The following is a 27,906-nucleotide window of genomic DNA, read 5'->3' as shown; positions in this document are numbered from 1 at the left end:
GCTGCTGGTGGATTGTAAACACGGGCAGCAGCAGCAGCAGCAGCAGCGGCAGCGGCAGCAGCAGCAGCAGCAGCAGCAGCAGCAGCCTACAGGCCTCACATATTATTCTGATGGAGAAGAGCCACCTTCTCTCGCCGCCACCTGCAGAATGCGCAAGTCTACAACAGCCTCCACTGCAGCCCCGTGGATGCAGCCTCCTGATTTATGGCACTGCACTGAGCAGATAAGATTGCACCGGGGCTTTGGCGTCAATCTGTGCGTATTTACGCAGAAAAAGGCGAGCAAGGCACAGGAGGGGGAAGAAGAAGGAAGGAAGAGAAAAAAAAAAACATGCACAGTGGCCTAGAAATAAATAAGAGACGGTGACAGCCCCTGTATTGATTCACATGAAGATGCACAGATTCAGCCATCACCACCCGTGCTTACCTCCAGCGTGCGTATCTCCTTCTGTGTCAAGTCGTTGGATGTGGCACATTTGGTCCGTAAACCCTCCAAACTGGAAATGCTTATGTCTATCATGTTCTGCACCAACTCGCACTGCTGCAAGGCTTTCTGCAAACTCAGATGCTGCTCCTCGCTTTTTGTCATCTCCTCGTTCATAGTTTGGGTCGAGCAGTGGTCGTTATATCCCCCCCACACTTTTTTTTTTTTTTTTCTCTCCTCCTTTGCACTTCAAATAATAACGGAACAGAAAAAAAAAAAAATATATATATATATATATAAAGAAATAAGAGGAACAGAACAGAATTCAGGAGAGAGACGTGGAGGAGCCCACGGAGCAGAGCGACCTGCAGAACGCCATGAAACGAGATGTTGTGGGTTTACAGACGAGCTTTGAGCCGTGAGAGAGTCGACTCCATTGCAACAACAGTCCTCGTAGTTCCTGCTGTTTCATCCAGGTGCCTCTGCCTCTCACGCCGAGCACAAGGTGGGGACGATGCGGAGCGGGTTCGCCAGAGCATCCATCGGGTTCCCCCTTGCGAATGGACGTTAGAAATAAGGATGGTGGTAATAATAATAATAATAATTAAAAAATAAAAATAAAAAAGCTGATCAGCGCATCATAAGCGGAACGTGAAGAGCCCGGTGGGTTTCACTGGTGCTGATGAGAGGACTGGATGCAGGTCCCTGTCTCCCGTGGCAGCAGCAGCATCCCGGTTCGCTCCCACCACACCGACATGTTTCCTGTCAATCAAACCCACAGCAACAGCATCGCAGGCAGCCGAGAGGAGGAGATCTCGCGAGATTAGGGCGGTGGGATCCTCCAGTCTGCAGGCCTGCACCAGGTCCACGCTCATCTCGCTCACTGGCTCAGGAGAGATGGTGGTAGACGTGTGGATGATGGTTATAATTCACATGCAGCTGAATGTGCACACTGACACATGTGCACGGACACACACACACACACACACACGCACACACACACACACACACACACACACACACACACACACACACACACACACACACACACACACACACAGCACCTGCAGCTCAACGCACTGATTTCATCTTTTTAACTATCTTGACAAATTATTTAAAGAATAAAATAAAGGTTACTTATTCAAAATAAAATATAAAAAAGAGAATGGCATGATTAAAAACAATGAAAGTTAAATTTATCAAATATGTGATTGCTATGTGATATAGAATTACTGGATTGACGGGGTCAGGATGCTTTGAAGGTGCCCGGAGATAAATCTCAATAATCACAGGATGATTAAAGAGGTAAGAAAGAAAACTGTATATTTCTGTTACACAAAATTATGTTTATTATTATTATTAGAATTGTGCTTTTTCTTTTGTAATACTGATATTTCCTATTACTTTGAAGGGGTCACACGTTGAAGAGGATGGGAACTACACTTGTAAAGAATTGGTTTCGGCTCCAAATACAAAATATATGCAAGTAGGCTACACTGCACCTTTGACACAACATGTACATGATTGTTCACATAAGTGTGTATAATATATAAAAGAATCAGACACGGTTGTTGAATGGTTACACAACAGGTCAAGCAAATAGTCCTTTATTTAAATCCACTTTCACACAAACTAAAGTTCTGAATTCAAAATTATGTGAAAGTTATAAAATAAAATAAAATTGTTGGAGTGAAGTGGTGGTGAATTTTATTTAGGAGGTTGATTTGGATGTGTTTCCTTAAACTGTAGAAATGAAATCAAGATACTAGTGTGTGTATGTAGGATTTTAAGAAGCCCACCGGCTCTAAGTGATCGTGACAGTGATGGAATTATCTTATAAAACACGATAACGCAAACATAGAGTACTGCTGAGTCTAAATTGTTAAATGTGACTGGTTGGTGTGAAGGATCTGATCTGGACACATGTTTTAGTGTTTTACTCTGACAGCTGCAAACATCAGGTCCAAACTCAGAAGACTGATCCTTAGTTGAATCGTTTATATATTTTCTCTTGTATGAATTACATTTGAACATTTATTAACAGGTTTTATTTTTAATACATATTGTTTGTAAAGCACTTTCAGCTGCATTCCTTGTATAAAAGGTGCTAAACAAATTAAAAGTGTATCATTATTATAATTAACTTTATTAATATTATATAGATTAGGATTGTTTCAGAAATGTTTTTACCCAGTGAGACAAAACTATTAAAATATTTAAAGTTTTCATTTTGGACATTTTGACGTTTTCTTTAACGTGTTCACATAGTCCCCGCCCACCGCAGCGGACGGAGCGATCCCATTGGCTGTACGACGTGACGCGTGACGCACGGTTTGTTGTGCAGCGCGCGAAACGCAGCAGCGGAAACGAGGCTGAAAGAGTAAAAGCACAAATCAAACTCACGTGGATCTGAGTTCTACAGAGAACTGGACTCATGGCGGAAACCAGTAAAGACCCGAGACGGTCCACGAACCTTCCCTGGTGAGTGCACAGCTGTTCACAGCCGGTTAGCATCAGCTAGCTAACCTGTAGCCTGTGTGTGTGTGTGTGGGGGGGGTGAGTTAGCAGGAAGCAGCGTGTCGATCTGTGTCCCGAGAAGTAAACAAAACAGTTTTCAAGCTTTTAACTGGGAAACGTCAGATTCTCCTCGTGTTTGTGTGGATGAATAAAACTGATCCGCGGCCAGTCTGTAGCATTGTGATGGCTAATAAGTGCAGCTAGCATCGCTGCTGTGCTGCTGCAGCTGCCAAGAGTTTTAAACTTGCACATTTTAGTTGATTTTATTTGTGTGTGGTGCAAACACGTGTGTGCCGAATTGTAGAGTGACACCAAAACAACGTGAGGTCGTGAGTGTTTCTTAAGTTTATCGCTTATTTACCCAAACACATCAATACGATGTTATAAAGTGGAGAAGTTTAAATGAGGTCCGTTCTGACGTGATACTTGTCAGAGTTTGACGTTGCTAATCCGTTATATTTAAACCAGTATAAAGTACTGAGATCGTAGTAAATACTGCAAGAGTCATTTAGCAAGAGCAAGTATTTGTAATATATGTGTATTAACGATGTGTTTCTGCTTCCAGGGTCGAAAAGTACAGACCTCAGAAACTTGATGATCTGATCTCACACAAAGATATTCTGACCACCAGTAAGTATATGTACATGTATTAAATATATGTTAACCTCATTAAGTGAAGAATAACATGGTTTATGAGTCAACATCTAACTTATATTTGTTTTAGTTTTGTCTGATTTATTGTGTAAAGAACCCAAATTGTACATTAATATAAATAAAGAAGTTATTAGATGTTTGTTTGACAAAATTTATAAACTTTAATATGGATAACTTCTGTCTGTCATGTCTTTTTAATTTGACATTATAAAATAATAACAAAGGCCACAGATTTCATACTTGTCCTGATGTTTTAAATCAGTAGTATGATTTAAAAGAGCCATGTCTTCTACGTACAGTTATTCTTTTTAAACCCCTGTTCATCATCTCCACAGTCCAGAGGTTCATCAGCGAGGAGAAGCTCCCCCACCTCCTGTTCTATGGTCCCCCTGGAACCGGCAAGACCTCCACCATCCTGGCCTGTGCCCGGCAGCTGTACAAGGACAAAGAGTTCAACTCCATGGTGTTGGAGGTACGTCAGTGTTTTTTATTCACTCTGGTGCGACGGCTTCTAGTGGCTCCCCTGATCTGATGTTTATCTCTGGTTTTGTTTTGTAGTTAAATGCATCGGATGACCGAGGAATCGATGTTGTACGAGGTCCCGTCCTGAGCTTTGCCAGCACACGCACCATCTTCAAGTAAGACTGGAGTTTCTCTCTCTATCTGCAACCCATAACCACAAGAGGAGGTATTCAAACTGCCGTTGTGTCCGTCCCCCCTTGTCCCCCAGGAAGGGCTTCAAGTTGGTGATACTGGACGAGGCCGATGCCATGACCCAGGATGCCCAGAATGCATTGCGACGAGGTGAGCCATCTGTTCGGCCGAGCGTCGCCCACTGTGAGCCACACGGCTCAATGAGCAGCCGGACAATTTGGCTGCTGGTGAATCACAGGCTCGTTCCACCCTGATAATCATTTATAAAATCCCTGTGTGAAGATCTGCGGATTTAGTTCAAACTGGAACTTTAACTTGTGGAACAAAGACTCTGTTCATGGCCAGTTTGCAGCTTTAGCTTCTTTCTGACTTGTTCTTTCTCTTCTCTTCTCTCTCTCTCTCTCTCTCAGTGATTGAGAAGTTCACAGAAAACACTCGCTTCTGTCTCATCTGCAACTACCTGTCCAAGATCATCCCGGCTCTGCAGTCTCGCTGCACCAGGTTTCGCTTCGGCCCGCTGTCCCCAGACCAGATGATTCCCCGACTGGACTATGTGGTCCAGCAGGAGAGGTGTGTGTGTGTTGTGTTGTGTTGTGTTGTGTAGTGTAGTAGAAACGTGTTTTTCTTTTTACCATCTGCAAACTAGTGAGTCACACAGAGTGGCCTGAATTTAGATTATGTAGATCAGTAATAGCAGATTGAAATTATGTGTGTATTAGTTTATGGCATTTATACAAAGATATCACAATTAGCGATACATTACAGTGTATATATATGTTTAAATATCAGCAAATATAAAACAAATGTTTGAAATATCTACAAATATAAACATTACAGTACTTATTCAATGCTGATTCAAAGATTGCTTCTTCTCTGTGTCAGTATTGACATCACTCCAGATGGAATGAAAGCCATCGTGACTTTATCATCCGGTGATATGAGGAGATCTCTCAACATCCTGCAGGTACGACATCGTGATCATTCTGGCTTTTTAAAACATCTGCTAAACAAAACCTTCCATGTTAGTTGAAGACATCAGTGTTTGGGGGGGTTAACCAGCGTGACTCTGTGGTTCCAGAGCACCAGCATGGCGTATGGGAAGGTCACAGAGGACACAGTGTACACCTGCACAGGTCACCCCCTCCGCTCAGACATCGCCAACATCCTCGACTGGTCCCTCAACAAGGACTTCACCGCATCATACAAACGTATCCTTGTCTTCCAGGCTCATGCACTCAGCAGAACAATAATCAGTCTGTGACATGCAACCCAGGGTTTTTAGTCTTATTCTGTACAATTCAGAAAAGACCAAACATCCTAAAGAAGCTGGTTATTCAGTGAATTTCTTTCTTGCAACTGATTAAACTGACTGACAGCGTCATAGAGTTGAAGCTACTAAATCTGTTTGACACTCAAATGGAAGGAAAAGTGCAGAAAGAAATAGACTCAAACGCAGTAACTTCTCAAACTGAATTAAAAAGACCGTATAAACGGTTCATCTTGAAAGTCTTTAACGTCGTCCTCTCAGAAATCCTGCAGCTGAAGACTTTGAAAGGTTTGGCTCTGCAAGACATCCTCACTGAGGTTCACCTGCTCGTACACAGAGGTGAGGCCGCAGCTAACGGACACGTCTTCACACGAATATTCAATCATTACTCAAATGGAAATGAAGATTTTTGGCTTAAAATAAGACTTTTATGTGTTTGTGTTTCTTCTGTTATTTAAAGAAATCCTAAAAACATAAACCGTGTTGTACAAATTCATTCGTTTATTCTTTATTCCCCGTTTTAAGTGGACTTTCCTCCCGATATCCGGATCGGTCTGCTCATCAAGTTGGCCGACATAGAGTAAGTGAGATGTAAACGAACATGAACTGGAATCAAAGTCTTGCCACCGCGTCAGATTCTCCTTGTTTCTGATCATGTTGTCGTCTCCTCAGACACAGACTCGCCTCAGGGACCGATGAGAAGATCCAGCTGAGCTCCATGGTGGCAGCTTTCCAGGCAGTGAGGGACCTGGTGGTCAGCGAAGCCTCGTAGATCCAGTAACCGTCTCCTGACCGTAAACCGGAGTCACGTGAAGAGGAAGAAATAGTCAATGATTCATGAGTGGCCACAGTTACTCCTGTTTGTACCACAGTGAAAAGCCACTGGACCACACTGCTACATCCAGAACTCGGCGATAGAGAAACTTTCAAAGAGATGTTGGTCTTTTGTTTCCTTCTTTACTATCCTGTGGTCTTTTTAAATGTTACTAAAACCTTTTAGACAGTTTGAACAAATTCCTGCAAGGTTCTTTCTGGAAGGATGTAGAGCGTCTTCTCAATTGGTTGGAAAGAAGCGAGCAACCTTTTCTCAGCTCTTCAATCTGCCACCTCCGGTCAAAACGGTGTGAAATCACCACTTTGTTTGTTTTTGGGAGGAACCAGATGTCTCCACGTGTCCACTGCTCAGCACTTCTCCACAGACTGAGCGTACGGCAGACGTTAGCAGCTACAATATCTGAGTCACTCCCAAGTGAACTGAGTTCAAATGGAAAACAGTTCATCTTGTCCCCGAGGCACTAACACTGATCCCTTCTGTGGGCACCTAGTTGAAATATGGACTCTTCATTATCAGTGTCTGATAAATTCACCGTCTGTCTGTAAAAAATAAAAGCTCTGAGACATGTAAATGTTTAAGTCTGTTTAATAAAATTATTTCCTATATATTCCAGTTTCTATTTTTTACATTAACAACAAACAGGTGCAGGTACAGTCGCAGGTCGTGTGTTGTTCCCTTATGATAAACACAGGAATTAGGAATTAGATATGTACACAATAAATTAACAGTATAAAAGTGTGATATTCAAGTCATATATAAGCATGTGAGCATTGAGTTAATACATCGTTTTACAGTAGTAGTGCAATAAATTAAATCCTTTAGTGCAGTAAATGTTGCATCTAAACCCGATGACGTTAAGAGCTGCTTCCTGCGCCGAGCTGTGGAAGCATCTTTTAATCAATCAGCAAACAAAGGCATGTTATTAGTGGTCAGTGTATAATAATCACTTAGTTGCATTGTTCGGTTATTTTTAAATGTTCGTGTTCAGCCTGTCCACTCCTCTTCCTCTGAGGAGCTTCGGGTCCTGAGGCGCTCGGGGATGTTCCTGTACGTGAGGTACTGCAGGATCCTCTTGGGGAGGGGCAGCGGCTCCAGCTGGTGCGTGGACACCGAATGGCGCAGGATGGATCGGCACAGGTGGCGCAGGCTGGGCACCATCCTGGGCGCCTTCCAGAACCTCACGTGGCCGTCTCTGGTTCTGCCGGAGGGCGGGGGGGACGTACACAGTTAGTGTGAGCAAACATGAGAACGTGCAGGTTCAAAATGTAATTGTTTGAACGTGAGATGTTGAACACGAGTTGATGTTTTGGTAAAAGCCCTGAAAGCAACATTTGAAGAAATTTATGTTTGTTCATAACCAAGATTACGCAAAAACAACTGAATGTGTTAACTGGGTGGAAGGATGTGGGATCAGTCAGGGATGAACCCATTACGTTTGGTATCACGGGGCAGATCCAGGATTTTTTAAACTATAAGATAGGAAGTTTTTCAACATTTTCCTTAATGTCTCACAGAATAATTCATGTTTCTTTATGAAGAACTCAGACATGTTTAGGGGATTGTTATTTATGAATGTGTTCAGATCCAAGTAAATAAATCTGGATCTAGAGAATTTAAATGGGGTTTCATGTGGGGACGAGTTCTGCTGAGTGACATCCTGCTGTTTCAGTGAACTTCTGTGGGGATTGTATTTGTGTTTATGGATATTTGTCCTTTCAAGTTTCCCTTCCATCAAAAGACTCAGGCGGTAACAAGTAACTTAGCCTGAGGCCTAGTAACCACCACACAGTACCTGCAGAGAGAGCAGGTACCATTAGGTTTAAAGGATTGTTCTTATAAACAGTTGCTCTGTCGTTCATTCTTTTTAAATTGAGAGAGTAGCAGCAGCATTTTGTAGTGTTGCATTGTGGGTTACACATGTGCTATTAATGTTATTAGGCAAGCAACTGTTTTTAAGTTTGTCTGTAATGAGTCTTTCAGGAATAATCGGTTTTTAAAGGGTTTGGTTTGCTCAGTTTAAGCAGCAGGAGTTTCTGAAGTTCCTGCTGAAACATGTTCTGATGCCACAGATGAAATGACTTCGTGTGAAAAATGTGTTCCCACCACACACACACTTCTAAAAGAAGGAATGTGATGAAGTTGAAGGCTGAGAAAAGAAGTTTGTTTTTCATTTGGAGGGATGGCACAGAAGTGGAATCTGCCGCAGGAGTAATTGTGATTATTTTCCATCTACTGCTGCGATTCACACTGTTCACACTGTCCTGTCAGAGGAGAAGCTAAGAAGCTCTTAGCGTCTTCATGGGGTCAGAAGTTTGTGAGGTTGATTTATTTACCCTGTGGCGACCACGCCCCCTTGTGGATGGTAGTCGCAGCAGAGTCCGTTCGAGTCTCTGTCTAGTTTGGTCTGCATCACCATCCCTTTGTTTCCCGGCTCCCAGATCAGAAGAGCTCTGCAAACACACACGTGTCTGAAATCAGTTTCTGCAAAGTGCGAGAGACGTTCACACGACGACGTGATAAACCCGCTCACCTGCAGTCGGTCACGATGGACAAGTGCAAACCGTTGGGAGAGAATTGTATTGCTGAGATCTGGTTTTGCCCGTAATCGCCAAAGTAGTCACTGTGGAGGAAAGAAAGTTTTTTTAGGGACGATGACAATAAAAACCTTGTGCTCAGGGAACCTTCATGTTCATGGCTTGAATGTAAACTGTTGGGAAAAGAGGAGACTTGAGTGTAAACTCACACCAGAGTGGCCAGTTTCTCTGCGGTGTACGGGTCCCAGAGGTCGATCCACCAGCTGGAGCCGCTGAAGGCCGCGGTGGCGAGCAGCGCCCCGTCAGGAGAGAAGTCACAGGAAGACATGAGGTACAAGGTCTTCCTGGTGCCTCCGGTCAGGTTTCTGATGAACGTGTACGAGCGTAAACTCCACAGACAAACCATCTGATGAGGGGGGGCAAGGAGCAGCGGTTACTTTGCTGTGAGGATCATTACCTTCTCATTTAAAGGGATTTCATCAAGGCTCAAAGTTTCCTGGCCTACAAACATGAAGCAGCTGCAATGATAAACAATCTATTGATTTGATTTGCAGATTTACAACAACACAGCAACACAGTTTAAAGTGACTGTGATCTTAAAGTCTGGTTCTGCTCAGTGAAACGTCGTCTGTTTCTCTTTCTCGTGACAACTTGTCAGAGTCGAGGTCTGGAAAAGCTTCCTGCTGCTTTAAATGTCTCAGAATGAAAATGAAACGGCTCATGTTTCTGTCTGTCTCACAGAAACTCAACACAGGCGAGGATGAAGAGAAGCAGATCGCTGCATCATCGAGCGAGAGATTTATATCACAAATCAAATGTCTGAAAAGCTTCATGTAACTTAGTCAGGACGTTCAGTTACATCAGTGCTTGATAAAAAAACAACACATAACTAAATGTTGGAGCCGATAAAATCTTCCACAATTATTCGCTATCAAAGGAAACGTTTCCCCTCATGATCACATAAAACAGGCTCGTGATCAGAAGCTGAAATTCACCGTGAGGATTCACACAAGTAAAAGATGAGAGAGGAAAAGAGAAGAGGAGTTAAAAAACAACGCACTCTGCCTTTAGTTCACATTTTTACACGAGCATACGGCACAGAATCTGTTTTTCAAGTTTTTAACAAGTTAATGAACTAAAAATCTTTATGTCTGAACAATCCCAAAGTCCTGAGCTGCCTGCACAAAGCCAACTAACTAATAACAATGTAATCTATTACTCAAAGACCACACCTCAAACCAAAGGATCAAACTACACAGGCCATTGACACTTGATGCAGGATGTTTTCTCCTTTTACAACAACTATTTAAAATGGAAAATGTGATTAAATTCATAGATTTGACACAAAACTGCAGGTAAAAATATTTCTGAAATTGACACAGAACAAAGATTTTTTTAAAAAAGGATCGAAGACATTTTGAAGAATTGTAGCTTGGAACTCTTATACTCTATATTAAAAATGTATAAAAATCCCAGCATGCACCAAACAAATAAATACAATCATGTCTCTTATCGCTGCTTCTGATGCACGTGTGTCTCTTTACTCTGCAGGTTTTTAAAACTTCTCCATAATGTCACTCACTCGGTCGAACCTCCCGACGGAGGCGATCATGCTGCAGTCTGGAGACACGCAGCAGCAGCTGATCCAGTCTTTGTGGCCCGACAGCACCTGCACCTTCTTACCTGCAACACACAGCACATTCAGTGTTTAAACACTTCAACGGGAACATTTGTTTGCTTTCACCTCTTTATTCAAACAGAGGGTTTTTTACTTTCGGCTGCACCGAGTGGTGATTAAACACAGACGAGGTGATGAACACACAGAGAGAAACACGGTTTACAAACTCTCCTGTTTGCTCGTAGTCGACTGTTTATCATAAACAGACCAGAGTCACTGCAGATATATCCACAGGTTTCAGTCCATACAATACAGTCTGCATTTTATTCATTTGATCAAAAATTATTTACGTTTATTGTTTTATTATTGATTTGGTGAAGAACATTATTATTATACATTTACTAATTATTAATTCAAACTAAGGGACATGATCTGATCTGGATGAACAGACACATTTATTTCCTGAGGTTTTATTCATGTGTTGAACATTGATTTCGGGTCTTGTTATCATACATGTCAGTGTCATATTTTAAATCTTTACTTAGTTGTAATATGTGTTTAGATAACGAGGTTAATCAAACATTTCTGGTAGAACTGGAGGAAATGTTTGGTGAAGTGTTGCTGTTGTAGGTTTTGGATCCTGAAGGACTGAAAAACTGCTTGTTTAACAAATAAAATTCTCTTAATTCTTGTAAAATTATGATTATTTATCCCCAAAATTTCAGATATTGTTTATTTTGTTTTATTGTTTTAAACTGCAGTGACTTAAATTTGGTGGATGAGCAGCAGAATGAAGCCTCGTTGTTTTTTGTTTTTTTAAAAGATGACACACTGCAGCTTCCGGGTGAAGATCAAAAGAGAAAAAGGAAAAAGATAAAAGCAGAAGCTGACGTGAAAAGTAATATTATAATTATTTTCTACATAAATGTCTAAGTAACAAATAAAGAAAAGTAAAGTCTGAAGCAAAAAAAAAAAAGTTCGAGCCAGCCAGGAGTCGAACCTAGAATCTTCTGATCCGTAGTCAGACGCGTTATCCATTGCGCCACTGGCCCGAGGACGTATCACCATGGTGACCAGACACTCCTTAAAGCGCGCTCCGGAATCTGACACCTTATTAATCGTCGCTATAAAACCACACGTGTACAACGTGCCGCTAATTTAATTCTACATAGTGACGATGACTTTAAGAAAGTAAAGATCGACCTAATCTTAAATCATCCGATTTCTTTGTAGAAGTTGAAACTCAAGTCTTCGAATGGCCGATTTTTTACAAATGTCTTTGAACTCACCATCAAGGAGTGTTTTTCACAACAAAAACAACAAAAAATAAAAAAATTCTAAAATGTGAAGTTTCAAAGCTTTTCAGCAGATTATTGGACTTTATTGAAACACTGGGCTGCAGCAGAGACTGGAAATAAATATAGAAACACGATAAGTTTGAGGAAATGGTCGACTCGGGAATGGAAAGAATGAAGTCAATGAGCTAAACGTGCAAATGTGCAAAGTCAAATGAAAACAACACACGGTATGAAAACAGACGATATCTTTCCGGATATGTAATAGATAAACAGAATCCGCCTGGAATGTAAACAACAGATATTCCCTTTAACTACATGTGAAATAGTGGAGTTTTTAAATTGTTTGTGAACACCACTCGAACAATAAGCATTTTTCACAACAGCTTAACGACGATACTTTGACAAAAAAGGTTTAAAAAAGTGATAAAATGTGCACAAGTGGGACGTTAAGAAGCTTTTCAGCTGTTTATTGTATCTTAAAGAAACAGTGGAAATCAATATAACAACATGATAAGTTTAGGGAAATGGTCGACACGGGAATGGAAAGAATTATCAGTTCATTTAGTCTCTTAGATAAAATGAAAATTAAACAAATTATGCACCGTAGAAAGAGACGATATCTCAGGATGTAAAATAAATAAAACAGAATCCGCCTCAAATGTAAACAACAGCTATTCCCTTTAACTACACAAGAAAGAGTTGTGTTTGCGTTGTGAAACAGTGAAGTCGTATCAGCACGGATTGTTTGTGAACACCACTTGAATTTGATGTTATCGCACACTTCCTCTGGAAAAAGACATGAGTCTCTCTGGGACTTTGTCTCTGAAGGAGCGGTGTGTCTGGACTTGTCATCACTCGTTACTCAGCACAAACTGCACGTACCTTTCTGAGCCAGGTCCCAAATCCTCAAGGTTTTGTCTCGGGAGGACGACACGAGCGTGAGCGTCCCGTTCTGAGGGAACACCAGGTCCCTCACAACTCCTTCATGGCCGTGGAGGTCAAACACAGCATCGCCTGAAAGGAGAACGTATCAGAGGAAGTCATTTACAACCTGAGCACAGCACAGACCACATCCCCACCAGCAGAACCGAAGTCCTCACCTGTTAAGACATTCCAGATCTTGATGACCCCGTTCTCCAGGCCCGTGGCCAGGAGCAGGCTGTTGTTCCCTTTAGACGAGGTGTTCACCGGCCGTGCAGCGGCGCCGGATCTCGGGGGTCTGGGTCCGAAGGCGAGGCCCCACACCGGGGGACCACAGCTGAAGCTCTTGTCTCCTCGGTCGGTTTCTCCGCTCTGATCGTCTCTGTGAGAGAGAAGAACATTAAACATGCAGATACTATAAATAATTGAATGATCCGGCCTTAATGTGTTGTAGATGTAACAACTAGGAAAGTCTGAATAAAACCTGTTTGATATGAGTCACTGAATGTTGCCTCCTTCATTATTATCATGCACTGGTATGTAAACATGAAGGGAGGTGATCACACTGACAAATGATATCATATGACTGCGTATTGAGAAATGTTCAGGAGCCATTAAAACCAGACTTTAAATACACAATGTGATAAACGATATGAGGATAAATGAGACACTGAAATAAAGTCAGAATTCAGTCAAGAAATTGGAAGAAAACTATTTTTTCTACTTCTTTACTCAAGTTTCTGTTGCACTTTTATATGAATTCTTTCCAAAAGTCAGCTTCTATTGAGCGATGACATTTTGCTCCAGGTTCATAAAACTAATTTCTTAATCTCTTTTAATGTCACAATCAAGTTAAACAGAACAGCTGCATGTGATGTTTGCATCACAGGAGCAAGAGGACGACTTAATAAGTATTTGGCTAATCAAGTAAATAATTAATAAATGTTTGTTGTGGTGTTGGTTGATTGATCAGTTAATCGAGAAGAAGAAAACTGGCAAATCTATTAATACTTAATCTGGGATTTTATTAATTTTCCAAGTAAAACATATGAAAACAATTAGACCAGAAATGGTAGATTTGATTATATTCTCAGCTAAAACAATATTCACTTTACTTTTATCTCGATTATTATTCTTATTTATTCATGTACTTTATTCTGTATTGGTTTTCTGTTGAACTCTCATCAATAAAATTATTATTATAACATTTTCCTTGTTGTATCATTTCATACACATGATAAATAAAAGGCAGATTCATTGATTATTTCCTCTGTGGCTCCTCCAGATTATCAGGATCACGGACACCTGAACGCACCGTGTGGATTTAAGTACCGCCGGTTAAACCTACTCGGAGTCGAGGGGCCAGGCGACCACCCACACGATGCCGTGACCCATGGACCAGGCGAACCAGGCTCCGTCCGGGGAGAAGTCCACGCTCCAGGTCTCGCAGCCGGCCCGGCCCAGCAGGGACGGGGGCCGCCGGGTCTTGAGCTCCAGGAGGAGAGCCGGGTCCGAGGCTGCAGGAGGGACGGAGAAGCAAGAGTGAGGTGACCCGGGCTGACAGGTCCATCCCTCCCCGACACCGACAACCCGTCGGTCCCCCCCCCGGGGCCAGCAGCGCCCCTCCGGCGGGTGAACGCTCCCCCCGCGCCCCGCTGCCTGGTTACGGAGGGTCGCGATGACAACACCATTATTCATTAATCCACTTACGTGTCCCGAGCGGCTCCGCGTTGTTTTCCGTGGAGCACATCGTTTTTTTTTGTTTGGTGCTCCTTTCCTCACATTCTCCGCGGTGTCGCCCGCGTCCTGAATCCGTCCTCCGGGTACGTTGGACCCCCGGTGTCCATGCAAACGAAGCCCGGGGCACGGTGCGTGTTGTCCCGGTTGGAGCTGGGTGCTGAGTCCCGCTGAGCTGCTGTGATGTCCGCGGCGTCTGAGCGCTCGATGTTCCGCTGGTTTCCCGGACGCCTCCGTCACTTTCCACCATTGGACTGTTTCACAACGTGATCCCGTGTTGTGTCATTACGTAACTTCGCTGATCCCAGACCACTCCCCCCCCCCGCTTTATTTTATTATAGGAATCCATCTGGTTCCTCTGATAAACAACAGACAAGTGTCAGCATGTGAATCACCGAGGGAAAGTGTCTTAAATCTATATTTTTAATTATTTATCACAATATATCTCAACTTTCCCTCTGATTCAAAACATGTGAATCAGAGGGAAAATGTCTTAAATATATATGTTTCTATTATATTTCAACTTTCTGACTGTGACAACCAATAGAAAAAAGGGTTTAAAATGTGTGAACCCGTGAGAACAATGTGTGAAATTAATCATTTATATTATTTATGACATTATATCTTAAGAGTTCTGTCGACCGAACCAACAACAAACATGTTCTCAGACTGAGATTAAATATTTAGCAGCTGTCGAACCAGGAACAAAAGACAGTGCATATTAAAAACAGCAAAACCTACAAGAGGCCAAAAAGGTCACCTTATGAAACCACTTTTAAATAAATTACAATTTACTTGATGAAGTAAATGATGGAAGTAAAATACAGATAAGATACAAAAAAGTAGTAAAGAAATCAGAGGATTCATGTCTCCATGGAAATCTTTTATTTAACGTGTAGAACGTCATTTTAAGAAGCTGAAATAAACTTGAGATTCTCTTGATTTCTCATGTTGCACAAGATAAGGGACAAACTGCCTCGGCCACATTGTTGGAGACGAGCCCAGTGGAGAGATGCATTCCAGACATTGAGAGTCAAAGTTAAATATTATGTGTGCGATACAGGGAGGAGACGTACGTGAATCTATGAATAAGAAGGAAGTTATATGATTGTGGTTGATTTGAAAATCGACCTTCAACCTTTGGACAAATAAAGGTTTTAAGTCTTAAACTGCTCGTACACACGACAACAATCATACTTTTTGGATTAAACAACTTAATTTACTACATTGATCTCAGTATCAGAGCAACAAACGCTGTACAAAAACACAACCACAGAAATAAAACGCACAAATATTAAAAACCCTGTTGTTGACGCTCACAGTTCAACCAGAATTATTGACACAGTCAAAAAGGTGTAAGTGACAAAGGTGTGTATTTACAAGTGTGTGGTCAGACAACAGGTTTTTACAAATGTGGGGGAGGTGAGGGACAACGTGGCTGGTGTCAAAGGAACGGAAATGAATATAACAAAAATCTATTGTCTATTCTTAATAGAGGGTGACACCAACCAACAATCCTTGTGTGTCTATACATGAGTCTGTGTGTGCAAAAGTGTAAAAGGTACCCTGACTTTACTAATGTCCAAACCTCCCCCCCCACAAACCTCACAGATCGTTGCAATAGAAAACAGCAAAAAGCAAAACAGCACAAGTGGCAGCTGATCTGAGACCGAGTCAAAAAGAGACTCTGAGGGATGGGCCCCCTTTATTCTGGAGCCCTGGGCTGTGATAGGCTGATGGGGAATTGGGGGGGGGGGGGAGAACCAATGAGCTGAACCAATGCAGAAGCTCAATCTACACAGGTGGCAGCCATCATCATCATCATCATCCTCATCAGCACCTGGGAGAGAGAGATGGGCCCTTTGACCCTTTGACCCTTTGACCCTGACCTCGCTGCACGTTACACTATTTACAATATAACAAATTAAAAGAAATATTTTTTTACAAATGTCTTCCACCAGAGTTATTCACATTCTCAGTTCATTGTTTTTACCTTAAAAAAAAGAAACATTGATCTAAAAACACCTAAAATATATAAGTGACACGATCCACCAGCTGTTCTGTCTGTTCAGTATCCTCCTGCTGCTGAGAGCTGGTGTCACCAGGGTCCACGTCCTCGTGGTCGCCTGCGAAACAACGACAAGACAACACATCACCAAACATGTTTGCACATCTTTTACAAACTTTTACAAAATCTAATAAACTGGCGAGATGAGGCCTTACCTGATGGGATCTGGTGAATCTGGGCGAGCGTCATGTGGCTGCCGTTGGTTAACGGAGGCAGCCGGGGGACGGCGTCCTGGAAGATCTGCTCGTCGTCGTCTGAGTCCACCAGACTCAGCACTTCTCTTCGGTCGTCCTCCGTTTGCCTGGAGAGCAGAAACTTTATTATGCACCTGGAGGTCAGGAACTAGGTCGTATACTAATAAATATACCTAAGACTCGTTTACATGCAGCAGCAGCGTGTTGAGAAACGTAGCTAACAAAAGCCGCAAAGAAGAATACTGCTAACTGCCAAATATCGATGTAAACAACAAAAATCTGTTTATTTACGAAATAATACTGCACATAGGTTCCTTTAGGTTTATTCAAAGGTGTCAGTATGTACAATAACTGAATGTTAATATAATTAAATCTTGTTAAACAAAATTTGTATTTGTGAGGTTTGGGATCTGTCTTTTTCCAAAACTTACTTTCTTCATGCTTACTCATAAAAAAAAAAAATGATATGGAAATAAACATGGATGCTAGTTAATCAGTTTACAAGTGAAGGAGCCAATAACACGTGGACTGTGTCCCTCGTGTTTTAAAGGGACAGTTTGACACTTTCTTGCAGAGTTAAGACGTGAAGACAAAACTCTCATGTTCATTCATGAGCTGGGTTTAGTTTGGACGGAGTCAGATGAGCAGTTTCTCCCTGTTTCCAGTCTTTATGCTAAGATAGCATCTGGTGTATCTTCGTATTTACCATACAAACATAAGACTGGTATCAATCTTCTCATCTCATCAAAAACATCGCATTATGGTCTATGAGTGGCAGGCAGTCATTTCTATCTCTGCTTCTTTTCCGATGGATTTATACAAGTGAGATTAACACGAGAGGAGAGAAGCTCTGGTAGAATACTGCAGAATGTAAGAGCTGGTTTTCATCCCTTTGATTTGATGGATTGAATTAAATTACACATGCAGATCATGTAAAACAAGTAAACGTGACAAACTCACCCAAAATCACCTCCTGAAACAGAAATGTGAAGAGTTAGTGGATTTGTTCTGATTCACACTTTTGCATGTGTCAGTTCTCAGGTGCAACATTACAGCTGCAGTGTGTTATTACACTGAAGGATCACACTCTAGGTTAAGTGGGGCAGTAAACACGTTGCATGCATTTGTGACTTTTCGTGCATTGGCACCAGAGGCCACAGTAAGTTACCCAGGCAAATATGGTGTCGGCAGGAGTACAGCGATTTAGCCACGATGACGGCCAGTCCCACGACCAGTGCGGCGATGAAGACGCCGATGATGGCTCCTGTGAAAGCGGAGGGGGCTGTCGAGACAAAGCAGAAGAGCGGCAGAGGATTAGGAAGCAGCGAAGAGGGAGGCGCGGCCGGTTTATCAGCATTCCAAAGGTGGAGTCGACACCTGCACTGACGGGCTTTTTGTTTTCTACCTCTGGGCCCACGATCACATGTGGAAAGAACTGAATGTTCAATTCGATGTGTCATCATCTCCTCTGACGTAAAACGTTTTCATTCAGTTACACAAGGTATCTCACAAAGAAATGCAGTGATGTTGATTATTGCACACGTGACCGGCCCGAGTCGTTCCTCTGATCCCACACTCACGTCTCACGGTGAGGCCGACCTCCAGCTCCCTGACGCTGAGCGGGTTCTCGCTGCGGCAGAAGAACACGCCCTCGTCGTCTTTGGTGAGGTTGTGTATGGTCAGCTTGAAGACGGGGCCCTCCTCAGTCAGGACGTACTTTGATCCGGGCACGATGGCGTCCTGCTGGAGCCCCTTCCTCCACGTGGTGTTCGCCGGGGGGATGGAGGCGTCCTCAGTGCAGGCTAAAGTGACGCTGGTCCCCTCCAGGGCCGTGACCAGAGGCTCGCCTTTAGGGTACGGAGGCTCTGGGGGAGAAGTGGAAATCAAACCCCCGATCATATGGCACAGGATTTTACATTTTTCTTTTAAAAGAATTGATACCACTCTGGTGTCTATTGTAAATGTGAAGCTAAAGCTAGGAACCAGTTCGCCCAACATACAGGAAAAGAGACACCACAGCTAGAAAACAGTTAGTGTGCAGGAAATGTTACAACTAGGAAACCACCAGCTCGCCCTCAAGCTCGTTCTTTGAATTCTTGGCAAGGGAGCAAATAAGGGTATTTCTCAAAATATCAAACCTTTAAATTAAAGTAAAAATAATAAATAAATACATAAACTCAGAGATATAAACGCTTTCATGAACAGTACATTGTTTTGAAAAGGTTCTGTCAAATGTAAGGAAACCTTTTGTAGGGCGGGTAGATTCTGGATCTCAAAGCTTTGCAAACATCAAATACAGCTGATAAGCTAAAGCAAACGCAGAGTTTAAACTATCACACACTCTTACGCCATCTCAGTGTGTTGTGCAAACCTGTCCTGTGATGACCCCCCCCACTACTGAGTGACTCACTGACTCACCGACACCGTCCATGTGGCCACGGTGTTTGTGGGAATGCATAACTCAAACTAATCCAAACAAACTTAATTATGAGAACTAAACAAGAAGCTTATAAACTATAAAGTTTACAGAGTAATCAGAGCGGTGACATGGCTGCAACACTCAGACAAAGACACGTGATGCACTAGTGAGAGTTTACGACAGGCGGGGCTTTCCACCTGCAGGGGAGGAGCAGCATCTGATCAGTGACTAAAGGATGCATCACACACAATGTTCTCTTCCTTCAATTAAAAACACTTTCCCAATCCTCTACTGGTATCTAGTTTCCTTCCATTCAGTTAACTAGAGAACAAACTGGGTGGACTTATCACAGGGCCAAACCATTTATAACATCTGGACTGTAATGGGTTCATCTGCTGAGGCTTTGAGAAATCCATCTCTAAAACCTAAAGATAATTAGCAGCACTTTATCCTACAGGTCATGAAGTTAGGTTTTCTTCAAGGAGAAATGTTAACTGGTGCAATTATAGTTCAGATGGTTTTGTTTATGGGATCAGCAGCAATGAAAACAACACAACTGAGCTGTTCTCACTAGTTTCTGCCAAACACAGAGTCCACATGAATTATCCAGAGTACTACACTAGATCTTTAGTTGTTTTCTAATGTTGTTTTTTAATGCTGGAAATGCTGGAGACGAAAATGTCAGAGCCTCAGCAGATAAACGTATGTTAGCGCCAATGTTAAAATTGACCTGCTTGGCTCGATAACACACGAAAGCTTCCCTGTTCCCCTTTGAATTGAAGAATACCGAGAGTCAGTGTGGCTCAGTGACCTCTAAGGTGGAAAGAACATGAAAGATTCAGCAGCTGCACATCTCAGGATCACTGCGAGGCTCATTTGACCACAACAAACTTACTGAGGGTGAGCGAACACGACTTCTCCTTCCCTGAAGCGATAAAGTTCTTGGCCATGCACCTCAGAGTCTGCCCCTCCGACAGCAGCGAGCGGTTCAAACTCAGTGACAGACTGTCCCTCAGATCCGTCACGAAAACGTGTCCTTTCCAGTGGGCGCCCTGGTCGCCCTGGTCGCCCTGGTCGCCCTGGTCGCCCTGGTCTTCTACCCAGCGCAGCGTCGGGGTGGGATACGCTCCAAACCAGGTGCAGTTGAAAAGGGCGTGGGAGGTGTCCGCCGCTGGCGCCCACATGCACTCAGGGTGTCTGTCCGGGGCATCTGGTCGAGGAGAAAGAGTCAGAACTGGGCAAAAAGTACAGACATTTACACTTCCAGTTTATTTACTGTCAAGAATGAGCCGACCGGCAGACAGAACTCTTTTCAGAAAGGACTCAACTATCTGTATTTGAGGATTCGACATTTTGCTGCTGGCTCCTAAAACAACTTTCCTGAAGAAAACGCTTTAACCATTTAATTTTTTTTTACATTTAGCAGTGAACACAAGATAAAGAACAAAACAGGAAGACCAGGATAAAGTCATTAGTTTACTTTTTGTACTAAAACATAAAAACAGGAAGACTACTATTAAATTGGGTTTCCTGAAAGTGATAAATTCTTTTCCTTCCTTTATTTTCCCCTTTGTCTGTTTCCCAGTCTGAGGGTCCGGAGAGAGAAGTTAATAGTTTACACTTTGAAGCGTTTAGGAAATATTGTTCATAGAGTTCCCGAGTTAGATTCGCTTTTAACTTTAGGGAAGTCTCTAAAATACAAAAAGAGGAAACATCACTAGTTAAGTTAAGTGTCTCTGGCATTGAATTTCCCACTTGAACCAAATAAAGGCTTTTATTGATTTTAATAACAAACCTCTCTTCCTCTTTTGATTCTCACGATATGCTTTATTTCCTACATGTGTATACACCGACCCCGTAGACACTTTAGTTAATGAATTGTTGCATATGAAGATCTCAACACAACAAAAGCTTCATTCTGTCCATTATTATGAATCCTAATAGCTGTGCTTTAATTGCCAAGACCAGGAACAAGCTGATGAATCCATCAATAAGTAATAATCCTTTAGTTTGAGTGTTTATCATGTATTTGAGTGTTTATCATGTACTGGTAAGATCCCTGGAAATAACCTTTTAATTCCAAACGATGTATTTTGGGGGATTTCTTTCTGAGTAATTACAGGAAATCGGAAAAAACACAGAAAATGCAGCGTGAGCTTGAAATTCAGGAAGTCCCTTTAAAGACTGCAAAAAAAACTTGCACCACGACCCATCAGCTGCCGCACAGATTAATTTGTTGTAACTTCAGAGTGAACTGATATTGATTTCTCTTCGTGTCCTCAGTGTAATATTTCAGTCGAGGTTCTGAATCAGTGGACGAGTGCGACGCCTCACATTCAGTTTATCAGGCTTCACGCTCCTGACTCTGTTCCTGCCACTGGGAATATTTCCAGATGTGTATTTTTTCCCTCCAGAAGTTACAAGTTAGAGTGTGTATTACAGCTCCACTTATTCACTGTGCACTCATTTATTATTAAGTTGAAAGTTAGACCAGTTCAGTTTTTGTGATGGGTTAAGATTGGGTTAAAAATATCTACATTTTAAAAGGTCATGGTCGTCGTTCTTGGATTTTAACATGTTTGCTTTCTTCTCTGTGACATTATCTTTGTTTTTATTTAGGCGCAATATCATTTATTCAAACCCGTAAGATTAAGGACAGCTCTGTTTCTGGCTTTTTTGTTCTTTTTAAATGAAAAATAACTGTATCGCTGTGATTGGTCTGTTCACTTGTTTACTTTTCTACCAATATTTCATTGTTTATCATTATAACACTTCTAATTATTTCATTAAATAAATAACATTTATTTATTTGTATCAATTAAACACTAATTAACCCTGGCAATGAATAATTAGTCCGATCTTGAGTTTATTTTTCTTTTGTGTGGTCATGTTTTCCCCAGTTAAAATCATAAATTTGTTTACACCCAGTTGTGTTAAGACATTGAATAGTGATAAACTAAAGAGTGTTCTGTCAAACTAAATAAAATTCTTTAACTCAGGAATTAAGAAAGTTTAATTTTGGTCTTATATTTGTGTTTGTATTGTATTTACACATTTGAAACACAATATTGCTGCATAATAAAATAAATAGATGTAAGTAACCTGTGTGTTGATCAGACCTCCAGTCTGACCAGTGTGTTCCTGGTACTCACAGTAAACCAGCAGCTGATGGCTCTTCTGAACTGTCTGATCGGACACGTTGTTGTGGGCCCTGCAGCTGTAAAGCCCCTGGCTGCTGGGCTGAATGTTTTCTATCGTGTAGCTCAGCCACGATCCAGAGCCGGAGGCCAGCGACTCGTTGCTGGACCAGGCTCCTGTGAGGGCCAGGGTCAGGTGCTGCGACGGGAAGGAGGAGCCGGAGCAGTTGAAGGAGACGCTGGAGCCCCGATAGACGATGAGCGTCCCGTTGGACAGAGCGGTGGCCGGCGCGATGGACATGGACACGTTCTCTGGACCACCTTAAAGAAATGTGCAGTGCATTACAACCACTATGACTTTAATATCGATCCTCATCAATATCCATAACCAACTGGAAGAGATTTCTAGCTGCTGGCAGTATAACAATATAATACACAGCAATGAGCAAAAACTCATTTGGCTAATTTATGCAGGATTGTAAATTTGGTCATGTGATAACAAAACCTTGGATTAAGTTTGATTTTCCTGATACGCGTTGGTGTATTTTACTGCTTCAGGCCCATTGAAATAAAGGCAATAAAGGTCAAATAAATATACATAAAATACTCACTACTAGCACGTAAAAACATAGGCCTATAAATATGTAATAACAATGAAAGGCTCAGTACTTATATATGCAGAATGAATACTAGCGATGATTTAGCTCATTGACAAACAAGTGCTGACTATGTGAAATACTTGAAAAAAGGTTTTTGATAGGTTTGAAGAGAAATTGAAAATTTGTGAAACTCGTGACTGCGTCCGTTTTTTTAGCCTAATTCAATATCTCACTTTGAATCTCTATCCAAAAGTGGGCCTTCTATAATTCAATGGATGACTATTTACTGCCATTTACTGCTATTAACCGCCAACATTTCAAAGTAACCCGACCCAACCCTGCCTGTCTCCATGTGCCTGTATGACCTGTCTGTTACGTTGAAGAACCGGTTTGTGTCTTCCAGACAGGAGAGAAAGGAGGTTGCATCACAAGTGGACACATGGCGGTTGACTCACTGGTGACTAGAAGCCGGTAACGTGAGTAGAAGCTGTTGCTCGGCTCAGGAAAGGGGTGCGAGGAGCAGTTGCACAGGTAGATGCCCTCATCTCCGGGTGTCACCCCCTGGATCAGCAGTTTGTGGCCGGGCAGGACCCTGATGCGGTCCTCGCCGGGAGAAGGGACCGGTGAAGTCCCGCCATCTCCGTTGACTTTCCTCCACATGGTTGTCACCATTGTCATATTACTGACGGGGTGACACGAAGGTAAGGTGATGTCCGAGCCCGGTGCGGCGGTCAGGACCCTGTCGTTGGAGCCGATCCCTGAAACTGCTGCTTTAATAAAAGAAGAGGAAGAAGAAGCTGAGTGGAGAAACTTGGATTTTCACTCTCACCCGGTTGTGATGTCAAACTCACCTGTGGCAGATAAACACAGGAGGAGAAGCACTAATGTCCCCACCGTCTCCATGATGTCTCCTGCACCTCCACCTGTCTGAATGTCTCCTGCACCTGTCTGACGGCTTCACCTGTCTCCTCCACCTCCACCTGTCTGACTGTCTGCTCCACCTTCACCTGTTTGACTGCCTCCTCCACCTGTCTGTCTCCTCCACCTCCACCTGTCTGTCTCCTCCACCTCTACCTCTCTGACTGTCCACCTGTCTCCCGACCTGTCTTTTCCTCCACCTGTCTGTCTCCTCCACCTCCACCTGTCTGTCTGTCTGTCCCTGACACTCCGTCACCTCGGTCTCTAACCACCATCTGATGGAGTCACTTTGTTTACCTCAAGGCGCTAATCCGGAAACTCCTGCACGGGATAAGCCACACCCACACCTCACCTTCTTAAAGGTACAGTAACACCACTTGTACAAGAAATACTCATCTTCCTCTTCTTCTTCTTGTTAGAGCCAGATGTGGAGTTCAGTACGGTGGCCGAGAGAGCTCAACACATGCAAATAAACATAAAATAAACAAGAAAACATCTTCAGTGATTTGACGACATGTTCGCTGCAAAAAGTCCCAACACGTGCAAACACAGAAACAAGCTGCAAATAGAGAAAATGACAACGGAAATGTTTCCGGGGGGGGGGGGGGACACAAAAAAGTGATGAACCTGCTGTAGTTCAATGCTTTAAGAAGTTATTAAAGTCTGCTACTCGTCAGTGGTGATGACTGAATTGTACCTTGAGCTACAACCTGAGTCTTTGGAGCGATGAAGTGGATTTTGTACACAAGTGTTTGGTGAGACAGAGAATTAAATGGACTTTTATTCTGCAAACCAAGAACGGTATTTCGTTACTGATCGAAAAACACAGCATACAAGTGAAAGTGCAGCGTCAACCTGGTTACTCCAGGGTTAGCATCCTCAGTTCAGCTACTTCAACACTTATTATTATTATTATCATATTTAGTAGTAGTATTCTGACAATATACAAGCTGAAATTAGATTTCTAAGCAGATATTACATTGTTGTAACCAATAGACTGTATATAAAGATGGACGACATGTTGGAACAGTGTAGTGTAGATCACAGCAGGCAAATATAAACAATAAACCATTTGTTTTTAATCTACTTTAATTGTTCAGTCTGGATTTGTTTTACGACTGAATGTGATATGCAAAATGAACCTCTGCCATAAAGGAGATAAAGGGAATCATTCATGTACAACAACTGCCTGATGTACAACACACGACACTGCTGAATATCTCCCACCCACTCCAACCCCACACACATAGCTGGGAGGACACACAAACAAAACAGGCTCAACAAATATTCCTACATTTATAAATTCAGCTCATAATCCTCACGATGCTCTGTTATTGAAGTCTCCTCCTCCTCCTCCTCAGTGGTGATGGAACCTCACACAGCGTTGAACTACAGCAGGTTCATCACTTTTTTAGGTCCCCTGGAAACATTAACGTTGTCGTTTTCATAATTTTTTTTTGTATTTGCACGTGTTGGGACTTTTTGTAGAAGTTGTTTACTTAATTTGCTCGTGGTTCTTCTACGTGTTTTCTCTAGTTGCAGTGCGATGACCTCTCTCGGCCTCGGTACCAAACAAATGTGGGTCTTTATTTTGTTTTTGTCAAACATGTGGAGCTCTCTGCAAGGTGTCATCCAGATGTGAACCGGAAGTGGCTCAAGTGCTAAATGCTGACTGTGGCCAAAATAGTGGGTCATCATTCTACCCGGGATATGGGCCAAATCTGGGCCAAACCCGTTTAAGACATTCTGGACTCGTGGTTGAATTTGAGTGCACCCCCCGCCCCTCTCCTCCAGTAGCTGTATCTTGTGTCGGTCCCTGAACGCATCACTCTGGTTCTTCCACCCCCCGGACTCAGCAGCGTCTGTCAGCGGACTACCAGTGAGACATGCCGGTGGATTTGAGCCAGTGGAGCGGTCCTCTTGCTCTGCAGGAGGTGGAGGAGAAGCCCGCCCGGCCCCTGACGGTGAAATACGGATCCGTGGAGGTCGACGAGCTCGGCAAAGTGCTCACACCGACACAGGTCCGGTAGCTAGCTAGCTGCTGCTGTGCTAGCAGGGCTAACGACGCTGCTAGCACAGCCTCGTCTCTGGGGGTTAGCTCAATGCTACACTGCTAGCACCGCGCTAAAGTGAATTTATATACATTAAACCTCTTTAAGCTTGTTTTAAAAAAAGGTTTAAACAATGAACCAGGTTATATAATGTCTGCGGCACGTGAGTTAGATGTGAAACACGGGGGAACAGCGCCCCCACGTGGGTAAACAGCTGCAGGTGAAGTGAACTCTGCTCATGTTGACCCGCAGGTGCAGAATCGACCCACCTGCATCGAGTGGGAAGGATGTGACCCGGGTAAGATGTTCACTCTGGCCCTGACCGACCCGGATGCCCCGAGCAGGAAGGAGCCCAAGTTCAGGTGACGAGAGATTAATCTATAAAACAATATGTTTCTATAAGTTAAGATGAGATACAATAAGATAAAATAAACTTTATTGATCTCGCGTTGGGGAAATTCACAGCAGCTGATTGTCGGAATGAGGACAAGACAACAATATCGAAAGTAGATAAATGATATACAGATTTTTACTATCGATGACAATATAATTATTAGATAAATGTACATGATTAAAGCACTACGTGATGTCAATGGAACGTTTAGCAACACAAAATATGGCTAACAAACAAACAAAGACGAGAACATAACCTGCTTGGCGGAAGTAAAATTCATAATCATAATTTCATCATCGCTGTACAAATAGATATTGATGATGCAAAGAAAATAATTAAATTGTGTTGTTAAAATACTAATAATTTAAATTTCGGGGAAACAAGTTTTTGTTTTTGCTGGAGAAATGCAGTTGAAGGGAACTAACATGGCTCCAGTCTTGTGCTCATGGGAACACTAGTCCCTGGTTGTCCCCCCTCAAAAAGTCCCACTCAGCTTTTATATATTGTGTATTTATACTGATGCTTTCAAACACCCGTCATCTCACTGTTAAGTACACAGAGCAGCTTAGTTATATTTTACTTCCATATTCACCATGTTGGCTCAAAATCCATCGGTCTTGCATCGTGACTCAGGGCTCCTTCACGACAGAGCTTCAATATGTTTGTGTCTTTCCCTGAAGGGAGTGGCATCACTTCCTGGTGGTCAACATGAAGGGCAACGACGTGTCCTCTGGCTGCGTCATGTCCGACTACGTGGGCTCTGGACCTCCCAAAGGCACAGGTGAGAGAGAGGAGCTCCACTTCAATCTGCTGTTTCACCAACATGTGATTTGTTCCTTCCTTTGACAGATCATACGTGTGTCATACAGAAGTCTTTGTTGTAGTTTTGAAACCAAAACTAACCAGATCAAATAAATACCGGAAGCTTGGTTCAGACCTTCGGATTCAAACCACGAACCCTCTGTGTGTCCCAGGTCTCCACAGGTACGTGTGGCTGGTGTACGAGCAGCCCGGCAGCATCTCCTGCTCCGAGGCCGTTCTCACCAACTGCTGCGGAGACGGCCGCGGAAAGTTCAAGCTCCAGAGCTTCAGGCAGAAGTACGAGCTGGGAGCCCCGGTGGCGGGAACCTGTTACCAGGCGGAGTGGGACGAGTACGTCCCCAAGCTGTACGAGCAGCTGGCTGGAAAATAAGAGAATAAAAAAATCCTCAACCTGCACTAGGAGTTCCTGTGGAGGAGGGTGGTCTGCAGGAAGCTCCCGTTCTCACATGTGGCAAAAAAAACAAACAACCATTAACAGTATTTTTCTTTTTGTTAGTGCCACTGAATATTTTCTTTTTCCCACTGTTGCCTTCCCACGCTGTGACAAAAATACCAGTGATGTCACCTGATCGTCTTTAATAAAGCTGTTCAACACTGACTGGGTTCGAGTGTTTTCTGATCGTTTGGCAGCTGCTCAGTTACTCAGTTGACTAATTTAGATCCTCAATAACATTTTATTAATCTAATATGAAGTAGTGATGATATATTCTCATAAATGAGGAATAATTTGAAGCGTTTGTTCTATTGAGCATTTTATTTTTGGAGATATGTAACTTGTAGAACCAGGCTACGATACAGTGTCTCAAACTTTATAATTAGGAGGTAAAATATAAAGATTTTTACCTG

General features: G+C 42.7%; 6 protein-coding genes, 1 long non-coding RNA gene and 1 other non-coding gene across 13 annotated transcripts in view; 3 read left to right on the top strand and 5 right to left on the bottom strand.

Moving 5' to 3' along the window:
* ksr2 (kinase suppressor of ras 2) overlaps window positions 1–1,412 on the bottom strand; it is a 91,381-nt gene extending 89,969 nt beyond the window's left edge. For all 3 annotated transcript variants that reach the window (XM_034596372.1, XM_034596370.1, XM_034596371.1), the window contains exon 1: window positions 427–1,412. In XM_034596372.1, the coding sequence (XP_034452263.1) occupies window positions 427–600 (174 nt within the window). In that variant the 5' untranslated portion in view covers window positions 601–1,412. The remainder of the gene's footprint in view (window positions 1–426) is intronic.
* A 1,289-nt stretch (window positions 1,413–2,701) lies between these two features.
* Window positions 2,702–6,710, top strand: rfc5 (replication factor C (activator 1) 5). The gene is made up of 11 exons (XM_034596378.1): window positions 2,702–2,904; window positions 3,506–3,570; window positions 3,930–4,066; window positions 4,153–4,232; window positions 4,325–4,398; window positions 4,659–4,818; window positions 5,131–5,212; window positions 5,327–5,456; window positions 5,777–5,854; window positions 6,041–6,095; window positions 6,188–6,710. Exons 1-11 carry the CDS (start codon window positions 2,858–2,860, stop codon window positions 6,285–6,287), a joined length of 1,008 nt encoding a protein of 335 aa, XP_034452269.1. The 5' UTR covers window positions 2,702–2,857; the 3' UTR covers window positions 6,288–6,710.
* A 207-nt stretch (window positions 6,711–6,917) lies between these two features.
* wsb2 (WD repeat and SOCS box containing 2) lies at window positions 6,918–14,747 on the bottom strand. The gene is made up of 9 exons (XM_034596373.1): window positions 14,432–14,747; window positions 14,070–14,238; window positions 12,901–13,103; window positions 12,683–12,814; window positions 10,467–10,567; window positions 9,094–9,290; window positions 8,881–8,970; window positions 8,684–8,800; window positions 6,918–7,548 (listed from the first exon to the last, which is right to left on the bottom strand). Exons 1-9 carry the CDS (start codon window positions 14,706–14,708, stop codon window positions 7,335–7,337), a joined length of 1,500 nt encoding a protein of 499 aa, XP_034452264.1. The 5' UTR covers window positions 14,709–14,747; the 3' UTR covers window positions 6,918–7,334.
* Window positions 11,482–11,554, bottom strand: trnar-acg. The gene has a single exon. It is a non-coding gene; the product is annotated as a tRNA-Arg (tRNA).
* A 589-nt stretch (window positions 14,748–15,336) lies between the features above and the next one.
* LOC117768581 lies at window positions 15,337–19,823 on the top strand. The gene is made up of 3 exons (XR_004615087.1): window positions 15,337–15,956; window positions 18,744–18,749; window positions 19,812–19,823. It is a non-coding gene; the product is annotated as an uncharacterized LOC117768581 (long non-coding RNA).
* vsig10 (V-set and immunoglobulin domain containing 10) lies at window positions 16,265–24,110 on the bottom strand. Of its 4 annotated transcripts, XM_034597077.1 has the most exons (11): window positions 24,011–24,017; window positions 23,921–23,945; window positions 23,727–23,819; window positions 23,331–23,651; window positions 22,292–22,597; window positions 20,035–20,349; window positions 18,301–18,585; window positions 17,889–18,002; window positions 17,681–17,693; window positions 16,682–16,827; window positions 16,265–16,584 (listed from the first exon to the last, which is right to left on the bottom strand). In XM_034597077.1, exons 3-11 carry the CDS (start codon window positions 23,776–23,778, stop codon window positions 16,484–16,486), a joined length of 1,653 nt encoding a protein of 550 aa, XP_034452968.1. In that variant the 5' UTR covers window positions 23,779–23,819; window positions 23,921–23,945; window positions 24,011–24,017; the 3' UTR covers window positions 16,265–16,483. The 4 variants fall into 4 exon arrangements, with proteins under 4 accessions (XP_034452968.1, XP_034452969.1, XP_034452967.1 ...); XM_034597078.1 differs by lacking the exon at window positions 23,921–23,945 and having other exon boundaries at window positions 23,727–23,849; window positions 23,978–24,110; XM_034597076.1 differs by having other exon boundaries at window positions 23,921–24,090.
* Window positions 24,111–24,128: 18 nt separating this feature from the next.
* Window positions 24,129–27,906, bottom strand: part of taok3a (TAO kinase 3a) — a 67,936-nt gene continuing 64,158 nt past the window's right edge. Inside the window, exon 22 of the transcript XR_004615086.1 lies at window positions 24,129–24,140. The gene's annotated coding sequence lies outside the window, so the exon portion shown is untranslated. The remainder of the gene's footprint in view (window positions 24,141–27,906) is intronic.
* Window positions 25,455–27,662, top strand: pebp1 (phosphatidylethanolamine binding protein 1). Its single transcript, XM_034597084.1, has 4 exons — window positions 25,455–25,814; window positions 26,097–26,206; window positions 26,919–27,019; window positions 27,213–27,662. Exons 1-4 carry the CDS (start codon window positions 25,680–25,682, stop codon window positions 27,428–27,430), a joined length of 564 nt encoding a protein of 187 aa, XP_034452975.1. The 5' UTR covers window positions 25,455–25,679; the 3' UTR covers window positions 27,431–27,662.

This window comes from Hippoglossus hippoglossus, chromosome 9, assembly GCF_009819705.1.
Source record: "Hippoglossus hippoglossus isolate fHipHip1 chromosome 9, fHipHip1.pri, whole genome shotgun sequence".
NCBI classification, from domain to species: domain Eukaryota; kingdom Metazoa; phylum Chordata; class Actinopteri; order Pleuronectiformes; family Pleuronectidae; genus Hippoglossus; species Hippoglossus hippoglossus.
This window is presented reverse-complemented; position numbering and strand designations above follow the sequence as displayed.

Coding starts and splice junctions, on each gene's coding strand:
- pebp1 (XM_034597084.1), top strand. CDS start 25,680: ATGCCGGTGGATTTGAGCCAGTGGAGCGGTCCTCTTGCTCTGCAGGAG. Junction 25,815..26,096: donor AAGTGCTCACACCGACACAG/GTCCGGTAGCTA, acceptor GTTGACCCGCAG/GTGCAGAATCGACCCACCTG. Junction 26,207..26,918: donor AGGAAGGAGCCCAAGTTCAG/GTGACGAGAGAT, acceptor CTTTCCCTGAAG/GGAGTGGCATCACTTCCTGG.
- wsb2 (XM_034596373.1), bottom strand. CDS start 14,708: ATGGTGGAAAGTGACGGAGGCGTCCGGGAAACCAGCGGAACATCGAGC. Junction 13,104..14,069: donor GCCTGGCCCCTCGACTCCGA/GTAGGTTTAACC, acceptor TCTCTCTCACAG/AGACGATCAGAGCGGAGAAA. Junction 10,568..12,682: donor TTGGGACCTGGCTCAGAAAG/GTACGTGCAGTT, acceptor TGTGTGTTGCAG/GTAAGAAGGTGCAGGTGCTG.
- vsig10 (XM_034597078.1), bottom strand. CDS start 23,778: ATGGAGACGGTGGGGACATTAGTGCTTCTCCTCCTGTGTTTATCTGCC. Junction 22,598..23,330: donor TTACCGGCTTCTAGTCACCA/GTGAGTCAACCG, acceptor CATTTCTTTAAG/GTGGTCCAGAGAACGTGTCC. Junction 18,003..18,300: donor GGTCGGCCTCACCGTGAGAC/GTGAGTGTGGGA, acceptor TTGTCTCGACAG/CCCCCTCCGCTTTCACAGGA.
- rfc5 (XM_034596378.1), top strand. CDS start 2,858: ATGGCGGAAACCAGTAAAGACCCGAGACGGTCCACGAACCTTCCCTG. Junction 4,819..5,130: donor TATGTGGTCCAGCAGGAGAG/GTGTGTGTGTGT, acceptor TCTCTGTGTCAG/TATTGACATCACTCCAGATG. Junction 6,096..6,187: donor ATCAAGTTGGCCGACATAGA/GTAAGTGAGATG, acceptor TCGTCTCCTCAG/ACACAGACTCGCCTCAGGGA.